The sequence below is a fragment of the Lontra canadensis genome, unplaced genomic scaffold, assembly GCF_010015895.1.
Source record: "Lontra canadensis isolate GAN:19392208 unplaced genomic scaffold, GSC_riverotter_1.0 scaffold10, whole genome shotgun sequence".
In the NCBI taxonomy this organism is placed as follows: Eukaryota; Metazoa; Chordata; class Mammalia; order Carnivora; family Mustelidae; genus Lontra; species Lontra canadensis.
Genome location: NW_022631004.1, coordinates 28,021,798 through 28,047,508, shown reverse-complemented (window position 1 = coordinate 28,047,508; position 25,711 = coordinate 28,021,798). Strand labels below are relative to the sequence as shown.

The 25,711-nt window shown below is 55.1% G+C and overlaps 1 protein-coding gene across 2 annotated transcripts in view; it reads right to left on the bottom strand.

The window, feature by feature from the left end:
* Window positions 1-9,051: 9,051 nt before the first annotated feature.
* GFRA2 (GDNF family receptor alpha 2) overlaps window positions 9,052-25,711 on the bottom strand; it is an 83,341-nt gene continuing 66,681 nt past the window's right edge. For both annotated transcript variants that reach the window (XM_032855893.1, XM_032855894.1), the window contains exons 5-9: window positions 23,301-23,410; window positions 22,622-22,762; window positions 20,608-20,780; window positions 11,370-11,423; window positions 9,052-10,498 (exon numbers count right to left, since the gene is read on the bottom strand). In XM_032855893.1, coding sequence (XP_032711784.1) covers window positions 10,376-10,498; window positions 11,370-11,423; window positions 20,608-20,780; window positions 22,622-22,762; window positions 23,301-23,410 — 601 coding nt within the window. In that variant the 3' untranslated portion in view covers window positions 9,052-10,375. The remainder of the gene's footprint in view (window positions 10,499-11,369; window positions 11,424-20,607; window positions 20,781-22,621; window positions 22,763-23,300; window positions 23,411-25,711) is intronic.

Here is a 25,711-nt window from a genome sequence, read left to right as displayed (position 1 = left end):
CCCTTATCTGTCTCTCCATTCCAGGCCCCTCTTTAACCCTTCCCAGCTCAGCCTCCTACCCTGGGTGGGTTTTTCCTTACCAACCTCCCATTTTTTTAACTAGGAGCGTGAGGCTGGGTAAACCAGGACACAGTGATTTGGAGGGATGGGATGGAGAAACCCAGATGTGTGCCAGCTTGATTATAAAATAAGCTTCCTGCAGAGGAACTCCCCTGAATTTGTTTAAAACAGATGTTCGCATCTCCATCGGCGGCCAAAGGCTCTCTTTAGACACCCTCATCAAATCTGGCCAACCGTAAATCCACGCTCTTCATGCGCTCCACAGAAAGTTCCCTTTGTCCTACCCACCAGAAGAGTTTGCTAAGCAAATTAATTCTTTTAAATGAGATCGCAGGGTATATAGACAATCATCTGAGAGAAGAAGCCATTGCTCAGGGTGGAAAGAGGGGGATCAGACCGACAGAGTCCTGAGCTCTAGGCTCAGCCCTGCTGTTAAGAACGCACGGCGTGGCCTTGGGAGAGAATACAGATTCTGGACTTGTTTCTTTTCTTTTTTTTTTTTTTTTTTAAGATTTATTTATTTGCAGAGAGAGAGAGAGCACAAGCCGGGGAAGCAGCAGGCAGAGGGAGAAGCAGACTTCCCGCTGAGCAGAGAGCCCAAAGCGGGACTCGATCCCAGGATCCTGGGATCATGACCTGAGCCAAAGGCAGACACTTAACTGACTGAGCCACCCAGGTGTCCCGGTTTCAACAATAAGGAAAAGCTGTCCCAGGACAGCACTCTCTGGGCTTCTGCTTTGATATGCTAATTCAGGATTCTCTCTGTTCTTCCCACACCCTGTTTGCTCTCAATGTGCCACCTGCACGTTCTCTTGGGACCCACTGAAACTCCGGATCTACTTTCTTCCAGTCAATCAACAAACCTTCGCTGAGGTTCCCCCTCTGCCAGGCACTATTCCAGGGGCATGGAGAAGGCAACAGAAAAACAGCAGCTGAAGATGCTGCCCTCTTGGAATTGACAATGTAGTGGAAGGAGACAGGTCGTAAATACCCAATACACATACACATACATCCACACACGAACACACATGCGTATGTATAGTCTGTCGGAAGGTGACTCGTGCTTGGAGAAGTGAAGTGTTAGAGAACAGGAAGTCCTGAAGGAGGGGGCTGAGAGAGGTGTCCTGGACAAGAAAGGACTCATGAACTGCATGACATGTGAGCAGGGACGTGAAGGAGGGAGCAGGGAAGGGAGCTATAATGATTGGGGGAAGAACAGTCCAACCAAATGGAAGAGCCACAGCACGGACCCTGAGGGGGAGCCAGCCGGGCATGTCCAAAGAACAGCAAGGAGGCAGCATGGCTGGAGTGAGTGAGCAGGGGAGAGCGATTGGGAAGGACGGGGGAAGGCGGCCAGCCAGATCCCATGGGTCTCACAGGCCATTACAAGGGCTCTGTCCTACTACAAATAGATCATATTACTTGTTAAGCAAGATTCTAAAGCTCAGATTTTTTGTGATTTTTTGATTCATTTAGATGAATCTCCCTTGACCTCCCATTTCATTCAAACGAGAAGGGTTTGGCCCAAGCTGATGGAGGGATGCAAGAAAATGCACAAGAAAATTTAGAGAGGCTACTAGTGGGGAAGATGGCGCTTCTAGGGCGAGCCACATGGGTGGAGGGAGGCTGCCTACCATGCTGACAGGGGTCCCATCGTTCCTGCTCTCAACTCCGCAGCCCCCAGATAGGATGCTGCCAAGGGGTGGGACCAGATGGTGGGGGCTGCGCAGGTGGGATAATGGAGATGGAAGCAGAGAGCAACTAGTTCAAGGACTTTGTGGGGACACATCCCCCAAGATGCTGCTCAGGTGGGCCTGGCTGCTAAGAGGAAGAGCAACCTGACATGAAGGACAGGGCTTGGAGGAGGAAAGCCCTAATTTCCCCAGGGCCTACAGAGGCTGAATAAACACTCCTGCGCGAGCAGGCGACACCAGAGAAAACCAGCCCAGTGGAAGACGCTGGAAAGGGGAAGGAGGAAAGACAGAATTGCAGGAAGAGAATGACCGTGACAATAACCCTGAGTTGCTGGCGCCCCACAGCCCCTCGGACTCCGCTGACCTGCTGAGACCCACCCAGAGTCAAAACCCACATTCGCCTGCCCTAGGATAGGTTCTGGAGTGGCTTTCACACAAGGACGTGTCCAAGGTCACAGCCCTGGCCCAACCACAGAGGGTGGAGTGAAGAGAAAAGGGGAGGGTCTCTGGGACAGCAGCCCCCAGGGTGGAAGTTGGAGGGATCCCAGGGAGCCCCATCTTCTGCTCTCAATGCCACAGCCCAGTTTGGAAGGAGGTAGTACCAGTCCTCCCACTGTCCTGACACTATCAGATTTCATGTCACAGCTGCAAATCCCTGAGTCCACACGGAGATGCCCAGACCAGATTGAACTGTCCCCAGACACATGGGGTCTTTGCCCAGCAGGCTCGGGGGCAGGTGCCAGGATGCATGGAGAAAGCCCTCAGCTAACACCCAGAGGAATGAGGGCCATGCATGGGCTCAGCCCCATGCCCCCCATGACAGGGACCAAGCAGTCCAGGCTGCTCGCACAAGCTCTCTTCCCACTGCCCGGTGGTCTTTCTAGACCGGTCCTCTCCACCGTTGCGCAGGCCCCAGACACTGAGATGCACGGGCCTGGGTGGGTTTGAGGGGCTGCTGAGGGGTCACCCCATCGCTGGAACAACAGCCCCTCCAGACCATTTTCAGGAGCCAATAAAATCGCCTCCTCATTTGGAAGAGAAGGTTATTTCAGCAGCTCCCAGGTCGAAATGCTATAAACAAAACTTCCGGGACGCAGGCATTTTGGACTCCTTCGTGTCCTGTGGCCTCACACTCGCCCGGCTTTCTAACACAAGGAGAATTAAGAGCAATTTCAGGTTGTGGAGGTCCCTGGAAAAAAGGCCTTTCATCTTCCACAGAGGATAAAAGTGAAGGATGGACCAGGTCAGAAGTGTCATCCCACAAGGATTTGTTCAGCCTGCCAGGCTGAACTCTGGTTTTTAAATGAAGTAGAGTGAGAGCGGCAGCCTTTATTTTAAATTGTCAACCTCATGCATGAGGCTGGGCAGGGAGGAGAGAAGGGGAGTCCACTGTGCGCCTAGGGAAAATCACGGGGGAGGTTTCCCCAGACACCTCTCTTCTGGCTGCAAGAGCTTCCTCACCCCCGAATCATGCCGGCCATGGTGGCTGGGCAAACTCATCCTGCGGAGATATTTGATGAGGATGAGTCACTTCGGGCCTGAGTGGCCCAAGGGTAAACAGCTCCGTGACCTCTGATGGCCAAGCAGCATCCAGGTTCGATGGGGACGCAAGTGTGGCCTCCCCAGGAAGGGGAGGCAGGACCTGGTAGGCGTAGCTCCCTGTGGCCCCAGCAGGTGTCAACTTTCTGGGAAATGCGGCCTTGAAAGGGGAAGAAATGGAGCAGAGCATGAGGGGCGTCACCACGGCCATACCCAGAACGAGCCCCACGGCAGGCGTCTGAAGCTCGGCACGAGACGCTGGGTGAAAAATGGGAGCAACCAAGCGGGTGGCGGTGTTTATTGAGAGAGAGATGAATTCCGTCTCCTTCGAAGTCATTCTGTGCCGGGCTGCTGAGTTCAGAAATAGCCCACAGTCATAAAAACCACAGAATCCCACTTGTGGGAAGGAGCCTTGGCAAGCCGTGCCTCTGACCCTTCCCTCTGCCAATGAGGAAAGGGAGCACCCCAAGCCAGGTAAGTGACTTGCCAACAGTCACACGAGGGCTCTCAGGGCCCCAGCTGCCACACACCCCCTTCTCCGTGTGCGTGTGTGACTCCTCTCCCCTCCCGGCCCTGACTCTTCTCCCCTCCTTGGCCACAGGTCAGCCGCGGCACATTCGGGAACCCTTGTGCAAACCAGCAAGTATGGCCCCTGCTCAGGCCCAGGGTGGGCCCACGGGTGGCTGAGTCGAGTGCAGGTGAGTGTCAGCCCCATCTGCCTGCCTGGCCCAAAGCCCCTACCCGCCGGACCAGCCCACTGTGAGCACAGCTCCTAAGGTACCTGGTTTCCCTCCTCTTTCCCATCTAGCGCGGGGCCCTTCCTTCCCACCAATTTCACCTCCTTGTCCCGGTTGCCCTTTCTCATCCTCCAACCCCAGGATGATTCCAGCCCCGCCCCCCCTCAGCGCTCCCGCCACGAAGTTCAGTGCTCAGGCTACCAGGGATGGAGAGCTTGGTCTCAGAGATGAATGAGAGAAAGGAGTGGCAAACTAAGACCCCTAAGCCAAGTGCAGCCTGCGTCTGCTTTGGCAAATACAGTTTTATTAGAAGGCAGTCAGGACCTGTGATTGACATATTGTTATATGAAAGGCCAAGTTAGTAGTGGGCAGCCAAGGTGGCAGGACCTACAAAGCCTATGATCCTTACGACCGTGCCCTTTACCGAAAAAAAGTTGGCTGAACCCTTATCTAGAGCAACCTTCCTGCGGCTCAGAGAAGTTCAGGGACTTGGCTGGTGGACGGCCAGGCAAACTTCACATGCAGGCCCCCTGACACCCTTCCAGATGTACCCTACACTTCTTGAGGAGAGCCTGTGAGCTTGAACATGGCCAGACTCACACCTCATTGCTAGCCTTGTTTCTACAGGGAAATCGCAGAGGAGAGCCAGTTCAGCTCAGCAAACGTGGAGGTGATTCAGACTTCATCTCAGAAGAGGAGCCTGGGGCTCCCTCACCACAGGTTGTTCCCAAGAACCCATGGTAGCTAAGTCGCTCTGCTCTTGCCCTGGGCTCACTGCCAGGACCCCTGTGGGTGCTGACACTGCCCTCAGGCCCCATGATCAGTGCTTCCCCGTCTCCCTCAGTGCTCCCGGCCTCCCGTCTCCTTTTGGAGCTGGTGACCCGAAATGCGTTTGCCCTGGTGTCCTTGAGCTGAGATGTCAGCACCTTCATGCAAGGAGAGGGGGTGGCCAATCAAAAGGACTCCAGAGAGCATGACATTTGGCTGTTCTGTAGCCACTGTCCCCAGTGACTCAAAGATCAAGTCAACTCTGCTTTACAAATAACAAAGAAGTTTCCCTTTTCTCTCCCCCCACCCCTCCGGCCCTCTCAATCCCAGTTGGCAACCATTCAAAGAGGGCAGTCCAGGGTCCTAATGACCACCATGTTCTTTGTTTGCCACCAGTAACCAGGCTGCTATGCGGAGGAGCCCTGGCGGGCTGGGAAGGTGCAGAGAATCTGCGGAGGTCCTGGGTGGTGTGCCCACTAGTGAAGGGAGATGGCCCACCGTGGACCAAGCCCTTGGGCACGTAATCCCAACAAGTGCTGCTGAGGCAGGGATGGCCATCTCCATTCTACTGATGAGAAACCTGAGGCTCATGCTGGACGTGATCAGCCAGCCAACCAGTGGCAGATCTGTCCTGCACACTCAGATCCGCCTCATCCCCAAATGTACCCTCTTTCCTCTACACCACGGTGTCCCCAAGGCAAGAGCAATCCAGCATCCGACAAGCAGCTTCCTAGATGGTGAAGCTCCTTCCTCAAGAGGCCAAAGCTGTTTCCCCAAAGGTCCACACCCATCCCAGCACACAAAGAGGTGGACGGCTCCCTCCAAGGCAGACCTGGGATGAGCCGTGTCTGGGGCAGCCACGCCCAGGGAGCATGGTCCTTGCAATTCTCCCCTTCTTGAGCCCACACGGTCCACACCTGAATCTCATGAGCTTTGTTCACAGAACTCCCTCACCGTGTGCCGGGTAGGCTGGAGAGAGAAGAACAAGCATGGTGATAAGCCCAGATTACCTAGAGTCCCCCAGGGGAGGGACTGCCTTCGTCAGGCCAGCCGTGGGCCAGCACCGAGCAGGGCACAGAGGAGGCAGCTCCGCTGGGCTGCAGCCTGGCCCCGCGCTTGAGCCCCGCCGACCCTCTGCCCGACTGGGGCCAGCTTACCCCGTCTGTGCTCCAGTCTGCTCATTGGCAGAATGAGGAGACAGAGCCAGCCTCACTGCGTCCCCGTGGAAATGAAACGAAGGCATGATCATGCAATTTTAGAACCGTGTCTGGCACACGGTGGGGGCTACGTAAGCATGCGTAAATCTCACGTACATGTCTTTTTAAATATCCACATTTTGTTTCAGTTTTGAGCAACGCTATTAAAATCCTCCTAAAATGTTAACTGCCCTTTCTCTGCTCTGTAAGGTGCAGCCCAAAAAAGCACATTAGTCCAGAAGTGGAACATGGCAAATCCGTGTTCTGATTAACTGATGCTTCCCTACTCAGCCCTGAGTCTATAAACCACATCTTTGCGAAGGTTTCAAAGCCCTTTCCGTTCACTCACTTGTTTTAGGATAGGAGTGGAATGATGAAGTAGCATGGCCGGGTTTTTAGAAAACACATCTGAACTTAGAAATTCCAAATGGCCACGCGGGCAGATGGGGCTGGTCCCGCCTTGCTCAGACCTCGGGGTGGCTCCCTGGGCAGGAAGAGCCGCTGGGTGTGGGCCTCTGTCTGTCCGTGTCTCTCTCCCTGTCCACAGCTGATGCAGAGTTGAGAAGGGCCTTCAGCATCATCTAACAGAACTTCGTAGGTGAGATAACCCAGGCTGAACAAGAGGATAGCAACCAGCCTTTTTAAATCCATTACTATGATATCAACTTTTTACCAGTTTTGGCTCCAAATGACTGGTTTTTCCTTAAAAAAAAATTAAATGTTTCTAAAAGGTAAATATCTACTCCCCACTGAGACTCTAAAAGAATGGGCAACAGGTTATGAATACATCTACTGATATTAACACAGAGGGTGTGGCCAGTTTTATCCCCTGGTATCCTAGCCTACAAGAGAGGGAAGACCCAGCTGCAACTCACTTCTCAAGTCAGAAAAGGCTGGCAGAGAAGTGGAGGGCAATACTGGGGCTTCGCGCTTACGTGCAGAAAGGCAAGTCTTTGTCTCCTGCAGGCATTAGGCAGTCTCTGGGACAAGGTTGGCAACTAGGGACAGGCACATGCACACCGTCCCCCATGAGGTCCTCGGGCATGAAGTTAAGCCATCACAGGTGGGCCATCGGACCCAGGGAGCCCAGGGACCAGCAGTTAAGCAGCATAGGGGAGGCTAACCAAGGGCCCCTGGGTGGGCAGGAGCCCGGACACAGGTGACAGCTGGTCACTCTGGCAGCCCTGGAGAAGCTTGGCATCAAGAAGGTCTGGTGGAGACAGCAGGACCCAGCTGGGGCCTGAGGATGGAATCAGGGCTTATGTCTTAGAAGGACTTAAGAGAGCAGGGTTGGGCTCAGTCCTGCGACACCTGTGTTGGCAAACAGGTTAGGAAGGTAGGAAGTGGGATGCAGGGAACTGATAAAGATCCAGCGTCTGGTCTCTGAACAAGGCAGAAGTCCAGCTAGGCAGCCCGTCACTGAGGTCAGCTCAGAACCTGGGCGCAGATCACTTGATGCGGTGTCCTCTGTGATCCTGAACTGGCCTTCTTGGATCCACCGCCATTACAAGTCTCCACTGGGCCTGCAGCCCAGTCTGAGTGCTCCCAGCTACGTTAGAGGAGGGCAGCCCGGCGTGAGCCAGGCAGGAGGCAGATGTCTGGGTTTTTGGCTGAGCAAGTCTGTCCCAGGCTGGAAGCTTCTCCAGGGTGGGGAAAAGCGCTCCTATGTGGTCTCAGTCCTGACAAGGTCCTGGGGCCTCATTGCAGACTGATGCGTGCCCCAGACCCAGAATCCCCCAGGGACAGTGACAAAGAAAGCACACTGTACAGACTATGCTGACTGGGGTAAAGGCACAGTGAGCCTACACTTCATGTAGCTGACTCTCCCCAGAATAACCCTAAAATAATCTCAGCTCTATCTCTGGAGCTCCTACCATGTTTCCCCTGATTCTGTTCCTGTTCCCCTTCACCGAACTGTCCCCCAAACAAAATCTCAATGTCTAGGTCCAAATGTCTAAATGTTAACTGAGATTCATTCAGACCATTAACCTACTTACCATTAAGGTAGTAGCATTTTTGCTCTTCCTAATTCTATTTACATATTTTGAGAGGATCACGGAGAACAGGAATCATCCCAACCACAGGAATGAATATTTAATAATAAAATTTCAGCTATGAGATACCTGGAAAGGGAGAGGTTTTCAGACAGAGTAAAGCTCTCCCACAACCCTTCCTCCCTCCTAATGGTGCCTCTGTTTTGTTTTGGGAGATTTCCTCTCCTTCGTTATGCAAGCCAAGAGCTTATATCACACTAGGAATGCCAGACATGACCTATTCTCCTCTCCCACCAAAGTGTGGCAGGAGGTGGGCACAAGGCCCCAATGCAGCCAGTTGGGCGACACTTGGTGATCCTTCATCCCAGAGGCAGCAGCATGCTGATCCCACAGATCATGCCTTCTGTCCCTCCAGATGTCCTTCGGTTCCTGCCCTAGGCTCCCCTGGTCCCCCCACCTTCCACTGATTCTGTGAGCCTTCTCCCCCCAAAGCTTTTTAAGTTAACCAGTCTTCACTCTTCACAAAGAACATGGATTCCCAAGTAAACTTCACAGCCACCCCGACCCAGAGTAAGGCCAGAGGTGGCTGACCCAGAAGCCGGACCCCGGCCTTCACAATCACATACCCTTCATAAGCCAGGAGTCCCAGTGGCAAGATACCACCAACAGGACCACTTAATAGGACCACCCAGGCAGCCTTAAAACCCAAACAGACCCAGGGCATCAAGGTCAAGTTGTCTCCTGGCCCTCCATCCCCACCACTGCTTTCTTTCTCTTCAAGTCTGGGGCCAAAGCACATTGGCACTGACTGGTAAAAAGAGGCAGGAGAGGACAGGTGAAGAAGGGCCCAGCAGGCTCAGCCTGGCCAGGATGCCAAGATCCACCAAGTGGAAAACCATCTCCTAAAGGAGCTCCACCACCCACACCAAAGACACAGGATGGATGGAGACACGTGTGCACATGCACAGACATGCACACACCCTCCCCAAGGCCCGCCAAGAGCCCAGGTAAGCAGCCAAGGGGCAGCATTGGGCTAAGAACAAAACAGGGGGAGAAGGCACGCCCAGAGTGAGGCAGAAGGCAAACTGCTTCCTAGTATGTTTATTGGAGCCTTGGCTAAGTATGAATACGGATCAGGAACCTCCCTCCACAGCCCAGTCAGCCCGACGGGGGCAGAGACACGGGGAGTCGATCTCCTTTTTTTGTCCCCATTATAGACAACATTATTAAAAAAAATAAACTTTACAATAATACATTTTCGTTCATCTGTTGGGGTATTATTTCCATAGTTTTGCTTCTTAAAAAAAGGAAAAAAAAAGGGGAAACCACACAATATATGTATATGGATGTGTATATACATATATGTTGAGAAAGGAGGCGTGTTATGTACATAGAGTTGGCGTTCGTCTGGGAAATGAGGAGAGAACGTGGAAAAGAGAAAGAGGGAGCCTAGAGGAGGAGAGAGCTGCAGCCACCAGAGCATGGGGCAGGCAGGTGTCCCACCGTGCTCTTCTCTGCCCCTCTCAGGGCCCCCTCTCCCTAGGGTGGGGGAGGAGGGAGAAACCCACCAAATGGACCCACAAGAAACCAAAAGAGCCAACAAAGGATCATTTCTCTTTGATTTCAAAATTCCTGCCACTGAGGAGGAAGCAGCAGCCTTGAGCTGGTGCCCAAGCTTTCCTCCCTCTGCCCCAGGAGATGTCCCAGGTGGGCTGAGTTCCCAAGCCCCCCAGAGCTGGCCCTGGCCACCCCCCTCCAGGTCACATCGGGGAGCCCAGTGCCATGCCCTCCCCAGGCCTTGCTGGGGGTTCCCAGGTCAGATGCAGATCCACTCACCCCGCAGACAGAGAGGGTGAAATCAACTCCATCCTCAAAGCCCAGTGGGGGTACCAAGGGACCCAGTGGGACCCCCAGTGGCCAGCTTCGCTGCCCCACCCCCCGACACCCTCTGCCAGGCTCCCCGCAGGTCCCCAGAGTGGGTAGCTAGAGAAGGGCCGCCACCCTGCTCCCAGTTCGTATCAGCACAGCCATGAGTCCCTTGGGCTGCAGGGGTGTCGTCTTGGTCTCTTACGTCAGCAGGATCCAGAGAGGAAAACACCAGGAGAAAGTGAAGGGCATTTCTAGACCCCCACGCCCTTCCTCAGCGCTGGGTTTCCCCTGACGAGGGACCTCTGGGCCAGCTCTCAGGCTGCCCACCTGCTTGTCTGTTTGGTTTAGAAAAACTTCTCCAGAGAAGAAACCTGGGAGGAGACAGGTTCAGAGACAAGGTGGGGGAAAACATTTTTTTGCAAGGTGTGTGTGTGTGTGTCTGTGTGTGTTTCCATTTTGCCTGGTGGGTGTTCTCATCTGTGTAGTTTCCAGAAATCTCCCGACTTGATTCCCAGAGCCTACAAGGCCAGCTTCAGCATCAGGAAGGAGACAGCGGTCAAGGCAGCCGACGGTGTGGCTCTGCAGGGGCCTGAGTTAGGTTTGATCACCTTGTTACTCCCTGGGATGATATTGGTCGTGAGCTACAGTCAGGCACATGGGAGGGGTGGGGGGACAGAAGCAAAGACACAACAGAGGACAGAAAACCAAATGAGTCAGCAGATCTGGGGTCAGGCAAAGAAAAGGACTCAAGAAGTAGAGTCCTCGATCCCCTGCTCTCCCGGGTCCACCCAGGGGCCCTGTTTTGTGCTCGCCTGGAGACGGAGCCAGGCTTCCACGGAGCTGACCTGAACCCTGGGCTCCGGGAGCCAGGACAGCAGTGCCAGCAGTCCCCAGGAAAATAGGCTGATGTTGCCAAGTGAGGCAGAGGTCTATGAACCAGAGAGGAGGGGGTATAGTACTAAGATCTCAAGAAGTTCCCAAGGTCCACAAGCACCCTGGAGAGGAGAGGAGAGGGAATGGAGGAGAGAGGAAGGAGGGGAGGAGAGGGGAGTAGGAGGGCAGGGGAGAGAGGAGGAGAGGGGAGTGGAGAGTGGAAAGGGGAAGGGAGAGGTGGGGAAGCTCTGTTCTTCCTGATCCTAAATTTCTTTGAATCGCTCTGCTCCATTAAGCTTCCCTGCCCATCTCTGTCTGAGCTCTCCCCTCCTCTAGAAGCTGAAGCTTCCTTACCTCTCTAGCTCTTCAGTATCACAAAACCAGCAGAGAGCAGATGCAGACACATGTCCTAAAGAGTCAGGAGGGCTTGAGAGGGCTTCTGCTCAGAGCAGCTGCTTGTGTCTCACCCAAGGAGACGGCCAAGGGCCCCCCTGCAGCCATGCCTGCACCCCCAGCAGTGAGTGCCCACCCCAGCCTAGACCAAGAGCTCAACTAGCCAGGTGAGTCTGAGACTCACCTGGGAAACACCCCACCCGCTTCTGGCCCCCGCGCCCATCCCCCGCTCTGTCCCTCACTCACCTCTGTGAAGCACATGCTTAACTCTTTGGAGTTATTGGCCTTCAGCCCCTGTTCCTGTGGAAGAGAAGGTGTTAGTAAGGACAGGCCACCAGAGCTGGCTCTCTGGCTGAGCTTTGTCCCAGGACTTGAACGAGACCAAATAACATATGGCTTTGCCGTCCACTGTTGGCATCATTAAGCACAGGGTGTGTGAGGAGATACCAGCTGAATCCCAAGCAGCAAAAAGACCCTTATGCCTTTTTTCACACCATCAACAAACACTTAGGTCCTGTCTCCCCTGTGCTCCTGGAGAAGAGATTCCTAACTCTGCTCCCCAACTTAAGGCATTAGGTATTAATAAACCATTTGCATGTCTGTCAACTATACTCAGAGCTCTTTGACGAGGCAGGGACCACGGCTTCTTTTCCTTGCATTGGGCAGTGTCTGGCTCATCACCCCAGCTCAGTGAATGCTCTCCTAGATGCACGAAAGGATGAATCAACGAATGAATGTCATAGAGGAGAACGGGGATCCAAGTGCCAAATCCAAGAAGATCATGAGCCCTTGTCTGGGCTTGTGGGAAACAGAACTGTAATTGATTAACGATGTCTGCCACTGGTGCACGTGAGGAAGACATGAGCCACAGGGCCATGTGTTGGCCATGCCACCCTAAACAGATGTGCAGCCCGGGGGTAGCTCAGCGGCCAAGGCAAGGAATGAGAAAGGAAGGCTGGCTTGCTGATGATTCCAGGATTCTCTGCTCCTGGCATAACCGCTTGGATGCAGGACAGGAGAGTGTGCAGGAGTAACCATCCTTTGTTACCGTCATCATAATGATCCATGGGAACCAGCTAGGGGACATGGTGTTTCTACCCTGGCTTCGAACAGCTTGGTTCCCAAGGCCCTTTTGGAGAAGCTCTGGCCACCAAAAGCACTGGGAAGCCCAAGAAATTATTCCTAAATTGCTGCTCTTGGCCAGAAGTATCAATAATCCCTTAAACATCACAGGCAATCTACCACCCAGGGCATCTGGTCAGCTAAACAGGAACCCAGCTGTCACACAGAGGCCAGCCAAAATCAAAGTCTCTACCAACCAACAGTGGAGACGTGAGCATGGTGACGATGAGCAGGAAAGGAAAGGAACCGGGGACCTGACCCAGGAAGATCTCATTCAAGACTACAGTGCCGGTGACTTCAGCTGCCAAGATCTAGCCCAGCCAAGCCCCCCCACCTTTGTGGGGCTCTTCGGAACCCAAGGACTGGATTCTACCACCCCCACCTAGCAGAGCTCCAGCCAGGGCGGTGGGAGGCCACTGAGGGACAGAGCCTGCCCATCCTGCCTAGGGGCTGTGCAGTATACCATCCAACAGGCCTCCTCTTCAGCAATCTGCCCTCGGGAAGCCCCCTTGAGCAACTCGAAGCACCTGTGGCATTTTGTGCCATGTGGCCCAGCTCCCCCCGCCCCCCACTGCCCTGTGTTCTTTCCTGCTGTCACTGGTTAGGTGGTCTGGCAGGCCTCTGTCACCTCCAGCACAATTGCTCTTCCGGTGCATCCCCTCCCCCAGTGTCACTCACTATGCAACCTGCGTAGAATCAGTCAGTCAGGATCCTCATCCTCACCCCCACGCCAACCAAACTAACTCTGTTTTGGTGTTATGCGGTGGAGTTACATGCAAAACCGATCTTAAAAAATACTGCTTCAAAAAAAAATAATAATAAGGTTTGAGAAAACAAGTGAACTAAGTGACCTCTGAGGCTTCTGCAATGGGACGCCAGCTCTCAGGGTCCTTGGCACAGGTGCGGCCCCCACTGGCTCTGGAGGGCAGCTCCCCAGTTTACCCGGCAAACAAAGGAGCATGGGGACACCACAGGCTCAGCCCAAGGGGAGGGGTGAGATCTGAATGACACCCTGCAGCTAGCCATTGGCCTATGGCTGGGCTTCCCCTCAGAATAAGTGGACTCCACAGGCTCCTCTTAAAAGCAGAGAGGAGAGGGGGCTGGGCCTAATATTTGAGGAAAACGCAGTGGGGGAGGAGCAGAAGGAAAGAAGTCAGGGAGAGAGGAAGAGAGTAGCGAGGAGGAGCCAAGGAGCACAGACAGCAGGGAATGGGTCAGGGGAGGGGGGGACAGGGAGGAGCAGGTGGAAGAAGCGGGACAGACGGGACAGGGTAACGGAGGCACTGAATGGAGAGGAAGGGAGGGTGCAGCAGAGGAGGAGAGGAAGCTGCCCAGGAAATGTCTCCATCCTCTCCTCACACCCACGTTAACAGGAGAAAGGGGCACAGCTCCCTGGGCCAGCCCCCATGCAATCCAACCCCAGGGGAGCCCCTGGCAGGAGCCACAAGGACTTTGGTGTGAGAGGACTGGCCTCCATGAAGACCAGGGCTAGGACCCTAGGCCTGCCCCCCATCACCCACTGGGCATCCATCATCCACAGCATGGACCTAAGTCCTTCTGAATCAATGACAAGTCAGTCCAGCAGGCTCCGGGGCCGCAGGCCACGCACTGAACTGAACGTGTACTGAACACGAGGGTGACATCCGGGGCTTCCTCCTGCTGTCCTCAAGTACTTCCTTCGGGTGCTCGGAGATCTGGCTCACAGACTTTTGTCCTCACAGACCCATCCAGCCTTTCCCTGTTAAGCCAAAGGGTCCTAATCCTTGGTGTTCATCCCCACAGGACAACTCCCAGATCCGAGGAAGGAAGAGCCTGAGAGGCCAGAGGCCTGGACTCAAGTTGTGTTCATCTGGTGACCCAGGCAAGTCACTTCATCTCCTGTGACATCAATTTCACCATCCATAAAATAGGGCGAGACCAATGCACCTCGCTGACCCATGGTGACGATTATATGAGACAGGGCACATGGCCCAGCAAGACCCCGCACTGGCATAAGGGCTCCTTAATTCCACAAGGCATGAGGCTGAGCCAAGGTTGGTTCTGCGTCCTAAGGCAGGGCCTCTGAGGAAGGCAGGACCGGCCCAGGATGGGGCTGGGAGGTGAGAGCCAGGGCTAGCTGGAGCCTGGGGCTACCCCTGCCCTACCTGAAGACTGGAGAAGCAAAACACAGGGGCTGGCCAGGAGCACCTGACTTCCAGCAGACACAGAGAGGATGCTGAAGGCTGCAGCAATCTCCCCAAGGGCCAACCTGAGACCCTCACCCAGCCCTAGCCACACAGAGCCGTGCGGAGGTTTGCCCACCAGCTGACCTTCTCTGAAAGCAGCCTGTGGGCGAGGCGCAGAGAGAAGGTTCCTCTACGTAATGGCCAAACGACCGGTGGCTCAGATCCACTGCCTCTCTCGCCCATCATTAACTTTCCCCCACGGAACCCGCAAGGGGTTTCAAAGATGAATGACTCACAGTGCCGCTCACGACTTAGTGAGAGAAATAAACATCCACACAAGTCACCTCAGGGCCAGCCCAGGAAAGGGGAGCAGGAGAGGCTGCTCCCTCCCCGAATCTGCCAGGCTACAGGCTGCCTTCTGAGGCTGGGCTCCACCAAGGCTGCCCGTGACACCCACCTCACCCAGTTTTCTTGGACTCCTATGGAACAAGTTTAGGGGAACAGAGGTGAGTTGCTTCAACCCCTGCCCTGCCCCCGCTCCATCTCTGAGCCTTTTCTCTCCTCAAGGCCAGCTCAGGGGCTGTGGGGCTACTGTGTCCCAAAGGGCACAGGTCTGGGCTGCAAGGATAGCAGGGGGCAGAGACTTTGTGCCCTTGGCTGTAGCGTGGGTTGCCTCCAGAAGGATGAGAGCAGCAGGTAGCACTGGGGGACCGGAGTGGGGGAAGGGGCTCAGACACAGAGGGAGAATGGCATCAAAGGCAAAGTTGATCCTTCTAGAAATTTCTCCCAGAGGGGTTTTTCTCAGGCAGCTGGAAGGAATTACTGTCTTTCTCTTTCTCCCTGCCCACCTCTGTCCCCACTTCCAAAGCTCGGTCTGGCAGTCCCAGGGCCCTGCCAGTCTGGCCTAGGTGCCGGGGACCAAGTCCAGTGTTGCATCCATAGGAACACTGCATCCCCTGCTTCTGTTCCTGGCCCCTGTCCCAGATCTCAGTGTCCTTGGCCACCTCCCCTTTGATAGGCCCCCCTGGTAACTCACGCCTCTTCCCCTCCACTCCTCACCAACCCCCCCCATCTAGCCCTACCATCTTGCCTATGACTATCAATGCTGACAAAAATCAAACAGGTCCACAGGTGTCTCCCCCTTACCAACCAATGTCTACCTGCGGTCCCAGGCAGAGGTCTCAGACCACAGAGCTCATCCTCCCCCCACCGCACTCCCCAGTCAAAGGCCCTCAGAGCTCCCTCCACACTCCCCACTGCAGCTTGATCATAAGATTGTCTTCCCACCCAACCTTCCCATCTAAGTACCTGATGTTCTCCCCCAAATCAGGGCCCGCGGTTCCTCCGGACCAGGAGGCAAGCAAACATTTTCTGCAAAGGTTCATGAGTATTTTAGGCAGCTCTGCCCATAGCACATGGAAAAATAATGGGGTGCGGCTGTGTGCCAAAAAAGCTTGATTTATCCAACAGGTAACAGGCCAGATTCCCTACTGGCCCCATCCTGCGCTATGCGGACCATGTGCCCTTGCTCCCACGTGCCCCTCTGCCTGAACGCCCTCATCCACTCCACCCCAACTCCACTCCAACACACTCAGCCCTCCCTGCTCTTCCAGGCCTAGCAGTGGGGTAAACTCGGCCCGTGAGTCCTCTGCTTCCACTCCCAGTCCAGAGCAGCCCTCCCTCCTCTGGATCCCACGTCCCTTCATCAGCCTTCCTGGTGTGCCAATGGCCTCCTCCCCCAATTATCTGAGCAGGCCTCGTACCCATCCTACAGTGTGGAACCAAGGCCCTGGCCCAGTGAGCTGGGCAGCCTCGGAGCCTGGATCAGAGGAACACGCAGTGAGGATCCATGTTGAATAAGTGAATAAAGGTCCTGACGGACGAATAAATAAATGACTCCAAGGGAGTCAGAGCAAGGGAAGAAAAGCAGGAATGCATTCAAGTCTTTCAAAGCTCAGAAACAAGCTGTATTTGCACATCGGAACTGTCGGACCACGGCCAGACCTCTCAGTCCTCCCACTCTGATGCCCGTGGAGCTGGGCACTGGCTGAGAGGTCCATTCTGACAGCATGAGGAGACAAAAGCGTCTATGGGCTGCTGAGGCCCTTGTAAGTGTATAGTGAGGGAGGCTTGGGTCACCCCCTCCAAATACATTTCTAATGCCCCCACATGTGATGGGAGATACCAAGGGTAAGAGCAAAAACTGGCTGGAAGAGACAAAAAGATCAGAGGAGACTTTGTTGCTAGGGCCCTGCTGCCCCAGGAAAGGTGAGACTCCAGGGGATCTCGTGGGTCCCTGCAAACTGGCCCAGAGAAAACCACAGGGAACACCAAGGACACTAGAAACAAACCGTGAGCAGAGAAAGCCAGAGCCCGTGGCCAATCTCCCTGCCTCCCCCATCCGCACAGCACCACCCTGGTCCAGCCCCCATCACGTGACAGAAGAGCCTTCTGGACACTCTTCACAGGTCCTCCACAGAAAGACAGCTTTACCTCCCTACCCTCATGGCAGGCACACAGACAGCTGCCATGAGGAAGTTAGCTAGACAGAGTGGCCTGCAAGCAAGAAAGCACACAGAGCCTGTTCTAGAATGGAGAGCGGGAAGTTCCACTAAGCCCCACGAACTGGGACGCTGGGTTCTTTCCCTCAGCCTCTCTGGAGGACCTGCTCAGCACCACGCACTGAGCACTGGGGTATGCAGGGCAACAGAGAAGGTGAGAGGCAGCCTCTGTCCCTCAGGGACACGTACCCGGGAGAAGAAGCAGAACACATCATAAGAGGGGCTCAAGGGAGGCGAGGCAGGAGCAGAGTCGGGGGAACACCCCAAAAGGTGAATCAAAGTAGGCATTTCGCTGCAAAGGACTGGCAAGTGCATGGGCCGGCATCTTGCTCACCACAGTCCTCAGGCTGACCCCAGGGGATAGGCTGGCTGGGCTTCAGATCAAGGAGGGAACTCACACAGGGGTGTGTGGAAGCACACATAGAGGCAAGGCCAGAAGGGACAGGGAGGAACCATTTTGTGGATCCTGCCATGCTTTCTCCAAGTTCTAGAGAGTTCTAGGCTGGCAGGGCTGCCTGGAATGGGGCCACAGCCAGGAGGGGAAGCATATGAGAATAGGACTCAAAACAGCATCCAGGACACGCAGACACAGGGCCAAGCTGGGGGCCTCCTAGCTCCTGGCTTCTCTGTGGACACCCATGTTTTTGCTCAGTGGCACCCTGACATGGACAAGAGCTCTATGGGCTGTAGACCCCACCCCACACCATGGGAAAGCCCTCTGGGGAGCCGATCTGGAGGCAGAGCCCACACAGTACAGCCAGCGGACACTGTCCAGGAGCTGCAGGCGGGGGCTCTGGACAAGTCACTGTCCTCCCCCAGCTGCCATCCTTTGGGGTTTGAGAAGGAGATTTCAGAAGGCCCTCTGGTCCTTCTGAGGACCAGATCACTTATAACGTCCAATCACTTATGTGGGTCCCCAACTGGCTGCCATCTCTGTCAGTGAAGGGGGTCCCTAAGGCTTCCCCAAGGTCCTGCGCCTGTTGATGGGAAGGAAGATGGAAACCGGTAAAGTGACCTTGCCTCTCCCTCTCCAGGGGGTGTGTGCTATACACCCTGGCCTCTGCCTCTGCCGCCCTCACACAGGGACCCCCTTCCCCCTTCTGTAGCTATGGGTGGCTGTCATCCTCAAAGCCCCCACACAGGCCACCATGGAGCCTTTCCAAGCCAGCAGAGCTGAGGGAGAGGGCATGAACAGGGGAGGGGACAAACCACCCACACCAGTCTCCAACGGGAAGGAGGGCAGGGAGGGGGTTATTCACTCTGCCCTCCCAGCATCTGGCCCACAGCAGTAGGTGCTCACTGAAGACAAGCAGAAACAGGGCCCTCCTCCTTCAGGCTCCATGAGAAGGAACCAGGCATGATGGTTAGTATCCCCCACCCCACCCTGAGGGCCTGCATCTCTTCCTTTCCTCCTGGAACGCCCATTCTCTGCTGTCATGCCCACAGTGACTTAGTCACTGGACTGTGAGTGGGCGGTTACAGGGACCAGGCCTGGGGTGCCCCCCCACCAGTCAGCTTCCCCTGCCCAGCCCACCCCCCACCCCCGACATCCTTAACACCTAACAGGCCTTGAGCTCCTCCATACCCACGGTGAGTCACAGCAAACATCCTGGGAAAGGTCAGCAGCCACCTGCTGAGTCAGCATCTCCCCGTGCAAGCCGGCCCCCAGGGGCTCAGGGAGGCTGACAGTGCCCCGACAGACACGGGCGTCACGGGCCAGGGTGGTGTCTGATCATGTGACGGGGGCCCAGCCCTGACCAGGGATCTGCCCGCCTCTGTTCTAGCATGAAATTGAGCTGGGACTTCTGGGGCAGGCCCCTGAGCCCCCGCCAGCAGCCACTCGAGCATGGCTAGTGTAATTAGGAGCTGCCCAAGGGTGACATGAACCCCTCAGCGCAGATCCAGAGGGGTGACCTCGTGGAGGGCCGCAGGGCACGGAAGGGCCCAGGCTGAGTCCCACACGCGGGTATTTGAAGGTCAGCTGTTACAGCACAGAGGAACCCACCAGGAGGGAAGCGGGTTGGGCTTCCCAACGAGGACAGGCACCCGCACCTGCTCCTGTGGTTCAATGGGTCCCAGGGCACCGGAACGCCTCCCCCAGGGCCGCGTCCTGATCAAGTCCTCATCTTGGCACTGGGGGGTTTCCAGCTTTACTGAGGTTATGACTGACCATCAAAAACCATATATATTTAAAGTGTACAACCCGATGACCGTATACACATACTGGGAAAGATACGTATACACATATTGGGAAATAATTACTACAAGTCAATCAACATAACCATCACTTCACATCTTTACCATTTGCCTTCTCTTTCCCTTTTTATGGTGAGGACACCTGAGGTTTGCTCTCTTAGCACATTTCAAGTTCACAGTATGACACTGTCAGCTACCCTCCCACGTCTATATACCTGTCCTCCAGACCTGCCTCACCAGGCAGGACTGCTCCTTTGTAAGGAAGGGCAACTCAGGATCCAACTCCCCCACTATACGCCACCACCCTCAAGCTCACTGATATCCTTCCTCTGCCCTGATATTCTGCACAAGGTCCTCTTGTACACTCTGCCCTAGTGGGGTGTGTGTGTGTGTGTGTGTGTGTGAAAGAGAGAGAGAGAGAGAGAGAGAGAGAGAGAGCGTATATGTGTGTATGAGTATGTGGGAGAGAACGTGTATATGCAAGTTAAGTGTCTGAGAATGTGTGTGTGTGTATGTGTGTGTGTGTGTGAGAGAGGGTGTGGGTGTGTTGTGTGAGTGTCCGTGACTATGTATGTGTGTGTGTTGTGTGAGCATAAGTGATATATGTGTGAGTGTGTGTGTTCTGACTGGAACCAACCTCCTAAGCAAAGAATCCACTGCAGCCACTGACATGAAGGCCTGAGAGCAGTCAGCAGCCGGGAGAACGGCTGAGTGGGGAGCCATATGATATGCCCCCATGGTGCCACCTGTGTCCCCTGTTGTGGCACTGACCACAGTCCATGCCCAATGCTCACTGATTTGTTCGACCCCTGACGAGACCATAAGGGCCACAAAACCCAGGACTGTGTCCTTTTCATTCATCAATGCCTCCCTTGCCTCTCCCATTAGTCCTGTACACAACGTGTACATAACACATGCTAGGTGGATCGATGGACAGACATATGGACAAACAAAGGAACATCAAAGGTTCTGGAGTCTGACATAAGTCTGAAATCTTATTCTACCACTAACCAGCTGTGTGACCTTGGGTGTGCTACCTAACCCTCTTGGGCCATTTCCCGTGTGTAAAACAAGAAGCCCAACACTTCGCTGTGTGAAAAGGCAATGAAATAGGTAAAGAACGTGCTAGCACAATACCTGGTCAGTAGCAGATGGCTTAGAACGGTAACCCTTACACCTCTCTGAACCCCAGGGCATCTAGCACAATCCTCTGATAGGACAGGTGCTTCGTGCTTGTAAGGTGAATGCCTAGGGAATGTATGCACAAAAAACTAGCCCCAACAGTTCCACCCTGCCTCTTGGGTCCCAGTCAAGAGGAAGGAACTCATGAGCCCAGGCCCCGGTCCCCGGTTCGCTAACATCTCACCCCCGCCTCTGGTGTTGTGGTGCTTCTCTAGGCCCTCAGCCTGCCCCCCCCACTACAGAGCTGTGCCCCCTCACCTGGACAGATGTGCAGGTGGTGATGACGCTAGTCCCCAGGCTGGTGCTGTCACTGAGGTCATCTGGCAAAGAAGGCGCTTTCTCCACCCGAGGGGCCTGTGTGGCCTGGAATGAGGGGTTCTTGGGGGACAGGTTCACATCTGTGCCATTGCCAAAGGCCTGGATGGCATTCCCTGTGGGGGAAGAGAGCAGGTAGGTGCAGAGGAATGGGGGCTGCTGCTCACATCCCAATGCTGCCTTCTCTAGAGCAACCCAGAGCCAGGCACAGGTTGTGGCTTGTCCAAACTTACCTTGTCCAGAGCTCATTTTCAGACACTACTGACACGTGCCATGTAAAGAAGAAAACAGCAAGAGGAAAAGACAAGAAACCACAAGAGAAAGAAATGTGGAAGAGGAAGAGAACAGGGGAAATGGATGTGGGGAGCCTGGACGGAGGCAGCAGGCCAGGCCTGGGGTGGCGAGTGCTGGCTTCTCCGGGGCACCACTCCCCTACACCAATCCCCTCATCCCCCAGAAGCCCCCCGCCCCAGTACAGGTTCTCCTGGCTCCTTTACTACCTCAGATGGTTCTGGGTCCCACTGCTGGCATTCCAGGAGCCCCAGACTCAGTCCTCCTCCCGGGGTGGCCTCCCCCACTCCCACACCATTATCACCAGTGCACTGAGGACTAAATAGTGGGCCCTCTCGGATAAACCTGTCCCCAAGACTTGACCTTCGAACGAAGTGCCTACAGACACCTCCACCTCCAAGTCCTATACGCACCTCAAGGTCATCACATCCACACCCCAACTAGTCATCACTCCCTCCCGTTGCATCACGGCTTTCTAGCCCTTTTGAGGGGTCAACTCTCCCACAGGTCCCACACTACGCCTTCCTAACTGCCCACTTGCACTAGGGAAGTCCACCTCCTAAATATCCATCCACTCCCTCTCCCCCTCCGCCCCACCACTGTTCCAGTTCAATCACGCCGTCCTCTCTGCGAGCAGCATCTCCGCCCTCTGAGCACACTTGCGTTGGGCCCCCTGCCAGAACCACATCCCCACCACCCGCCCCGCACCAAGACCAGATTGTGGGACTTCTGCAATGTGGGTCTGGAACAATGCTACCTTCTGACACCCCTTCAGTGGCCTGCACCACCACCTCCTGCCACCGGCAGGACCACCAGACCCTAACATCGTCAGGACTGCAAGGCCCTTCTTGAGAAGGACTCCCCCTCCCTGTCCAAACAACTCCAGGCATCCTCACGTTGTCTAGCAAGACTAAGGGGTCTGCAGGTCCTATAACCACTTCTGCCTAAGGTGGACCAGCATGCCCCTGCCTCATAAGCGGACAGATGCCCATTGTCCCTCAATGGGCCAGACTCTGAGAAGTTTCCAGGGTCTGGAGAGCTCCTGAAGAGCCCGGCGCAGACCTCCACCTTAGCATCATTCACCCCGTCCTGTGATCACAGTGACCCCCTGATGGTGTGCCTCTGTGAGACTGCGAGCTTCTCAATGACAGGCACGGTGACTCATCTCTTTGAATCCCCAGTGCTATAAAGAAAGGGAGGATGGACAGATGGAGGGAAGGAAGAAAGGACAGAGGAAGGGAGGGAGGGGATTTTCAAGTGCATGGAAGGCAAGGCTGTCAGGCTGAGCAGATCCAAGCAGGTGGGACTTGTGGCTAACCTCCTTCTCTAGCCTTTTGAATAGCAGTCTGATGACTTGAAAAGTCACCAATTCTAAAGGGGAGTGGATCCTTAAAGGGACAAGTGACAGATGCTGAGAAGAAACCCGGCTGAAGTTTTCAAGAAAACAGACCAGAAACTTTTGACCTTGACTTGACATAGGTTCAAGGCCTCCAGTGGTAAACTGAGGCTGGCCTACTGACCATCCAGGAGGACGAGTCTCCAAGAGCACAAAACCCAAGCCCCAGCACTGAGCACCCCAGTGGAGAAAGAAGGGGATGGCTAAGGCAGCCGCACACAGGGCCCCTCTGGGATGTCAGGGCCATGTGGAGGGACTGGGAGGACTTACGGAGGCACGGGTTCTCAGTGAAGTCCCTGAGGAACTTCTCACACTCCTCCTCCATGTTCCCACTCCCACGACAACTGCACCAGGGGGACACCACGATGCCTGTGGGGCTGGAGTCCACGTAGTTGGGTGTCATATCAAACCCTGGGCGGGGAGAAAGGGAAGGCAAAGGAGAGAGGAACAGTAAGCCTTCTCTTTGGGACCCAGGCCCCAGACACAACAGAGAGCTGCCTTCTCCAGCAAGCAGAGCAAGCATTCTAGAACCAGGGAGACTAAGGCTCACATCCTGGGTTTAGATCCCAGGGCCCACATTTATTAGCCAGGTGAACCTTCGCAAGTTACTTGACCTCTTTAAGCCTCAGTTTCCCCATCTGTAGAATGGGGACACCAACCCCTCCCTAGTAAGCCCTGTTGTGAGAATTAAAGTAAGACAATCTGCGTATACCACTCAGTGCAGCACCTGGAATGTCCGAGCCATGCAATAAATGTTACTTTCTCATTTCAAAAGCCTTATAAGACCCCCAGGGCCCCCCTGCCCCACACTAAAGGGCTGGCCTGGTTTCCCACAGCAGAGAAGCGCAAGCTCAGGCCATCCACCCTCTGGCCCTGAGCCGGGCCCCCTGCCCATGGGGGACAGGCAGCCAGGAGCCCCCACGAGCCCAGGTGCACAGGGACGGCTTACCAATCATGCCGGCGTAGGAGCCCAGACACGCCTGGTAATTGTCGGCAGGGCAGCTGGTAAGCGTCTGGTAGGAGGCACGACAATTGGCGTGGAAGTCTGCCAGCCGGGACCTGATGTCAGGAGAAGACCCAACAGAGAGAACGGTTTAGTCTGGCTGCCTTCCCACCTTTTCTGCGGAAAAGCAGCTCTTCCCTGAGGGTCCCCAGGGCAGGAGGAAGCTAGGAAGATGGAGAGGATGAACATGGAGGGGGACGCAAACCGCTGGGGGCTTCGGGCTGGGAGCTCCTTGAGGGCAGGACTTCCTGGAGAGCCAGGGACACAGCTGAGGCATGGCAGGCTCCGAATGGATCTTTCAGTCAGAGGAACACAGACAGAACCTGGAGTGGGATTACCAAGAATGTCCGGGACCAAGGCAGGAAAGTGGGCTTGCTCTCTGCTTGGCCACACTCCTGGGTGACTTTGTCCTAGGCCTTCAACACATCACTCCTCCTGCCTACAAAATGCATACAGTCATCCCTGCCTTGCTCCTTCACAGGATCCGTCCGAGGGTCACGGGAGCCAGCCCCCCGGCAGGTGAAAAAAAGAGTTCCCCTAGGGTTGAGACACTCATGGACTTTCTTGACTGGACTCTTCTGAATTGGGTCAGAGCAAAGCCTCCCCTGCTGGCTCTCCTCCTGCTTCTCTGTCCCACGAGGGCAGAATCAGCCCTTCCTTTCCCTGGTGACATAACCCACTGTCACCCTTCCCCTCTGTTGGCACCCGTAATATACTTCATAACTACCTGGGCACCTCCCTCCTCGACCCTGATCCAACTGAAGGCAGACGCTCTCTGGCCCAGGTGTGTCTCCAGCACCTGATGTGCAAGGTCCCACAGAGCCCAGGATAACCAAGTCTAACCTGTCCCAGCACCCTGGCTCCCATCAGCCTGGGCTGGGGGTGGCCATCCCACCTCCCGTCACCACTTCCTACAGGTGAGTGCCCTTTGCCATGGGTTCCTCCTCTATCGTATCATTTGTGCCTTGTAGCAGCTCTAAACAGGGAGGAATAAGGTCTTGTTCACTCGTATTTTCCCAATGGGCACACAGTAGGACCTCAACAAATACGTGCTCCGTGAGAAGGCTATGGTAGCTACAGGAAGGGACAGAACCCAGCCCTTGATGCCCTGCCCCCACTCTCTCCACACAATACCTCATGAAGCCATCCGAAAGGGTGCCCCAAATTCAGCCACCCTGGTCCTCCACTGGAGCCCTGTCCCATCTGAGAAAGGAGTGGGTAGACAGAGACAAGAGGTTGAGAGGAACTACCTCAGAGCAGACAGCCGGATGTGTCCCATCACGGGACACATTCCAGTTTGTCCTGGGGGGGTGCGGTTTGGGGGAGAGAAAGCTCCCCAGAGGAATTCAACCCGGGGATGCTCAGGCGTCCCCAGACCCTGCAGCCCACAGAGGTGTGGGAGACAGAAGACGAGCAACACACTCACTGGCCAGGGCCCCGGGTTCTCGCTTCAGCTGTGCCCCTAACTCACGGGGACTCGGGCAAACCCTTCCTTCTCTGGCACTCAGGCTCCTTAGTTATCCAGTGAATAGAAAGTGATCTTCGTAAAAGACGTTTTCACTGTCTGGGCAGATGAGAAAGCACCGGAGGCAGAGGGACGCTGCTGCTGTTTGTACAATGTTGTGAAGACCCTTAATGCCAGGAAGTTGCACACTCAAAAATGGATAAAACGGTCTGCTTTATGTAATGTGTAATTTCCCACCATAAAAAAATGACTGACAGAAGGACACTTCCACACTCATCCATTTATCATTCAATCCTCACCCACACTGAGACCTGAACTCCGAGACGGGACGCGCGACTGCGGTTACTGCCCCACATTACGGAGTTGGAAGCTGAGGCTCGGAGAAGCTATTGCCCGAGATCACAGCTCCCACACAGAAGTCCTTGACGGGTCCTTGCACAGACAACATCCTGCGTCCCAGAGAAAAGGAAATCTGCGGGTGTCCTCCCTCTCGCTCCCACCCAGGAACACACTCTCTATTCCTCACCACCCAGCCCCAAAACAGGGAGAAGCAATGTCTCTAACCAAGGCTTCAGGTTCTGCAGAGTAAGACTTGATCTGGAGCAACAGGAGCAGTGTGTCCTACTGTGCGCCCTGCAGGTGTGCAAAGGTGCTCTGACCGTGTGAGCGAGGTGACCTCTGCCCACACCCCAGTCTCCCAGAGACCTGGAGGCAGGGGCAGGGACTTTACTGGGTGGAGGGGATCTGGAGGCACATGCTGCGGGCTGAGGCGCATCCTGACTCCCAGCACCCGTGATGGGACCTTACTTGGTCACTCACTGCAGGAGTGAGCTCCCTGCAGGCATGACCGAGGTGAGGGCACAGTGGTTAAGAGTGGGCCCTCAAGCCAACG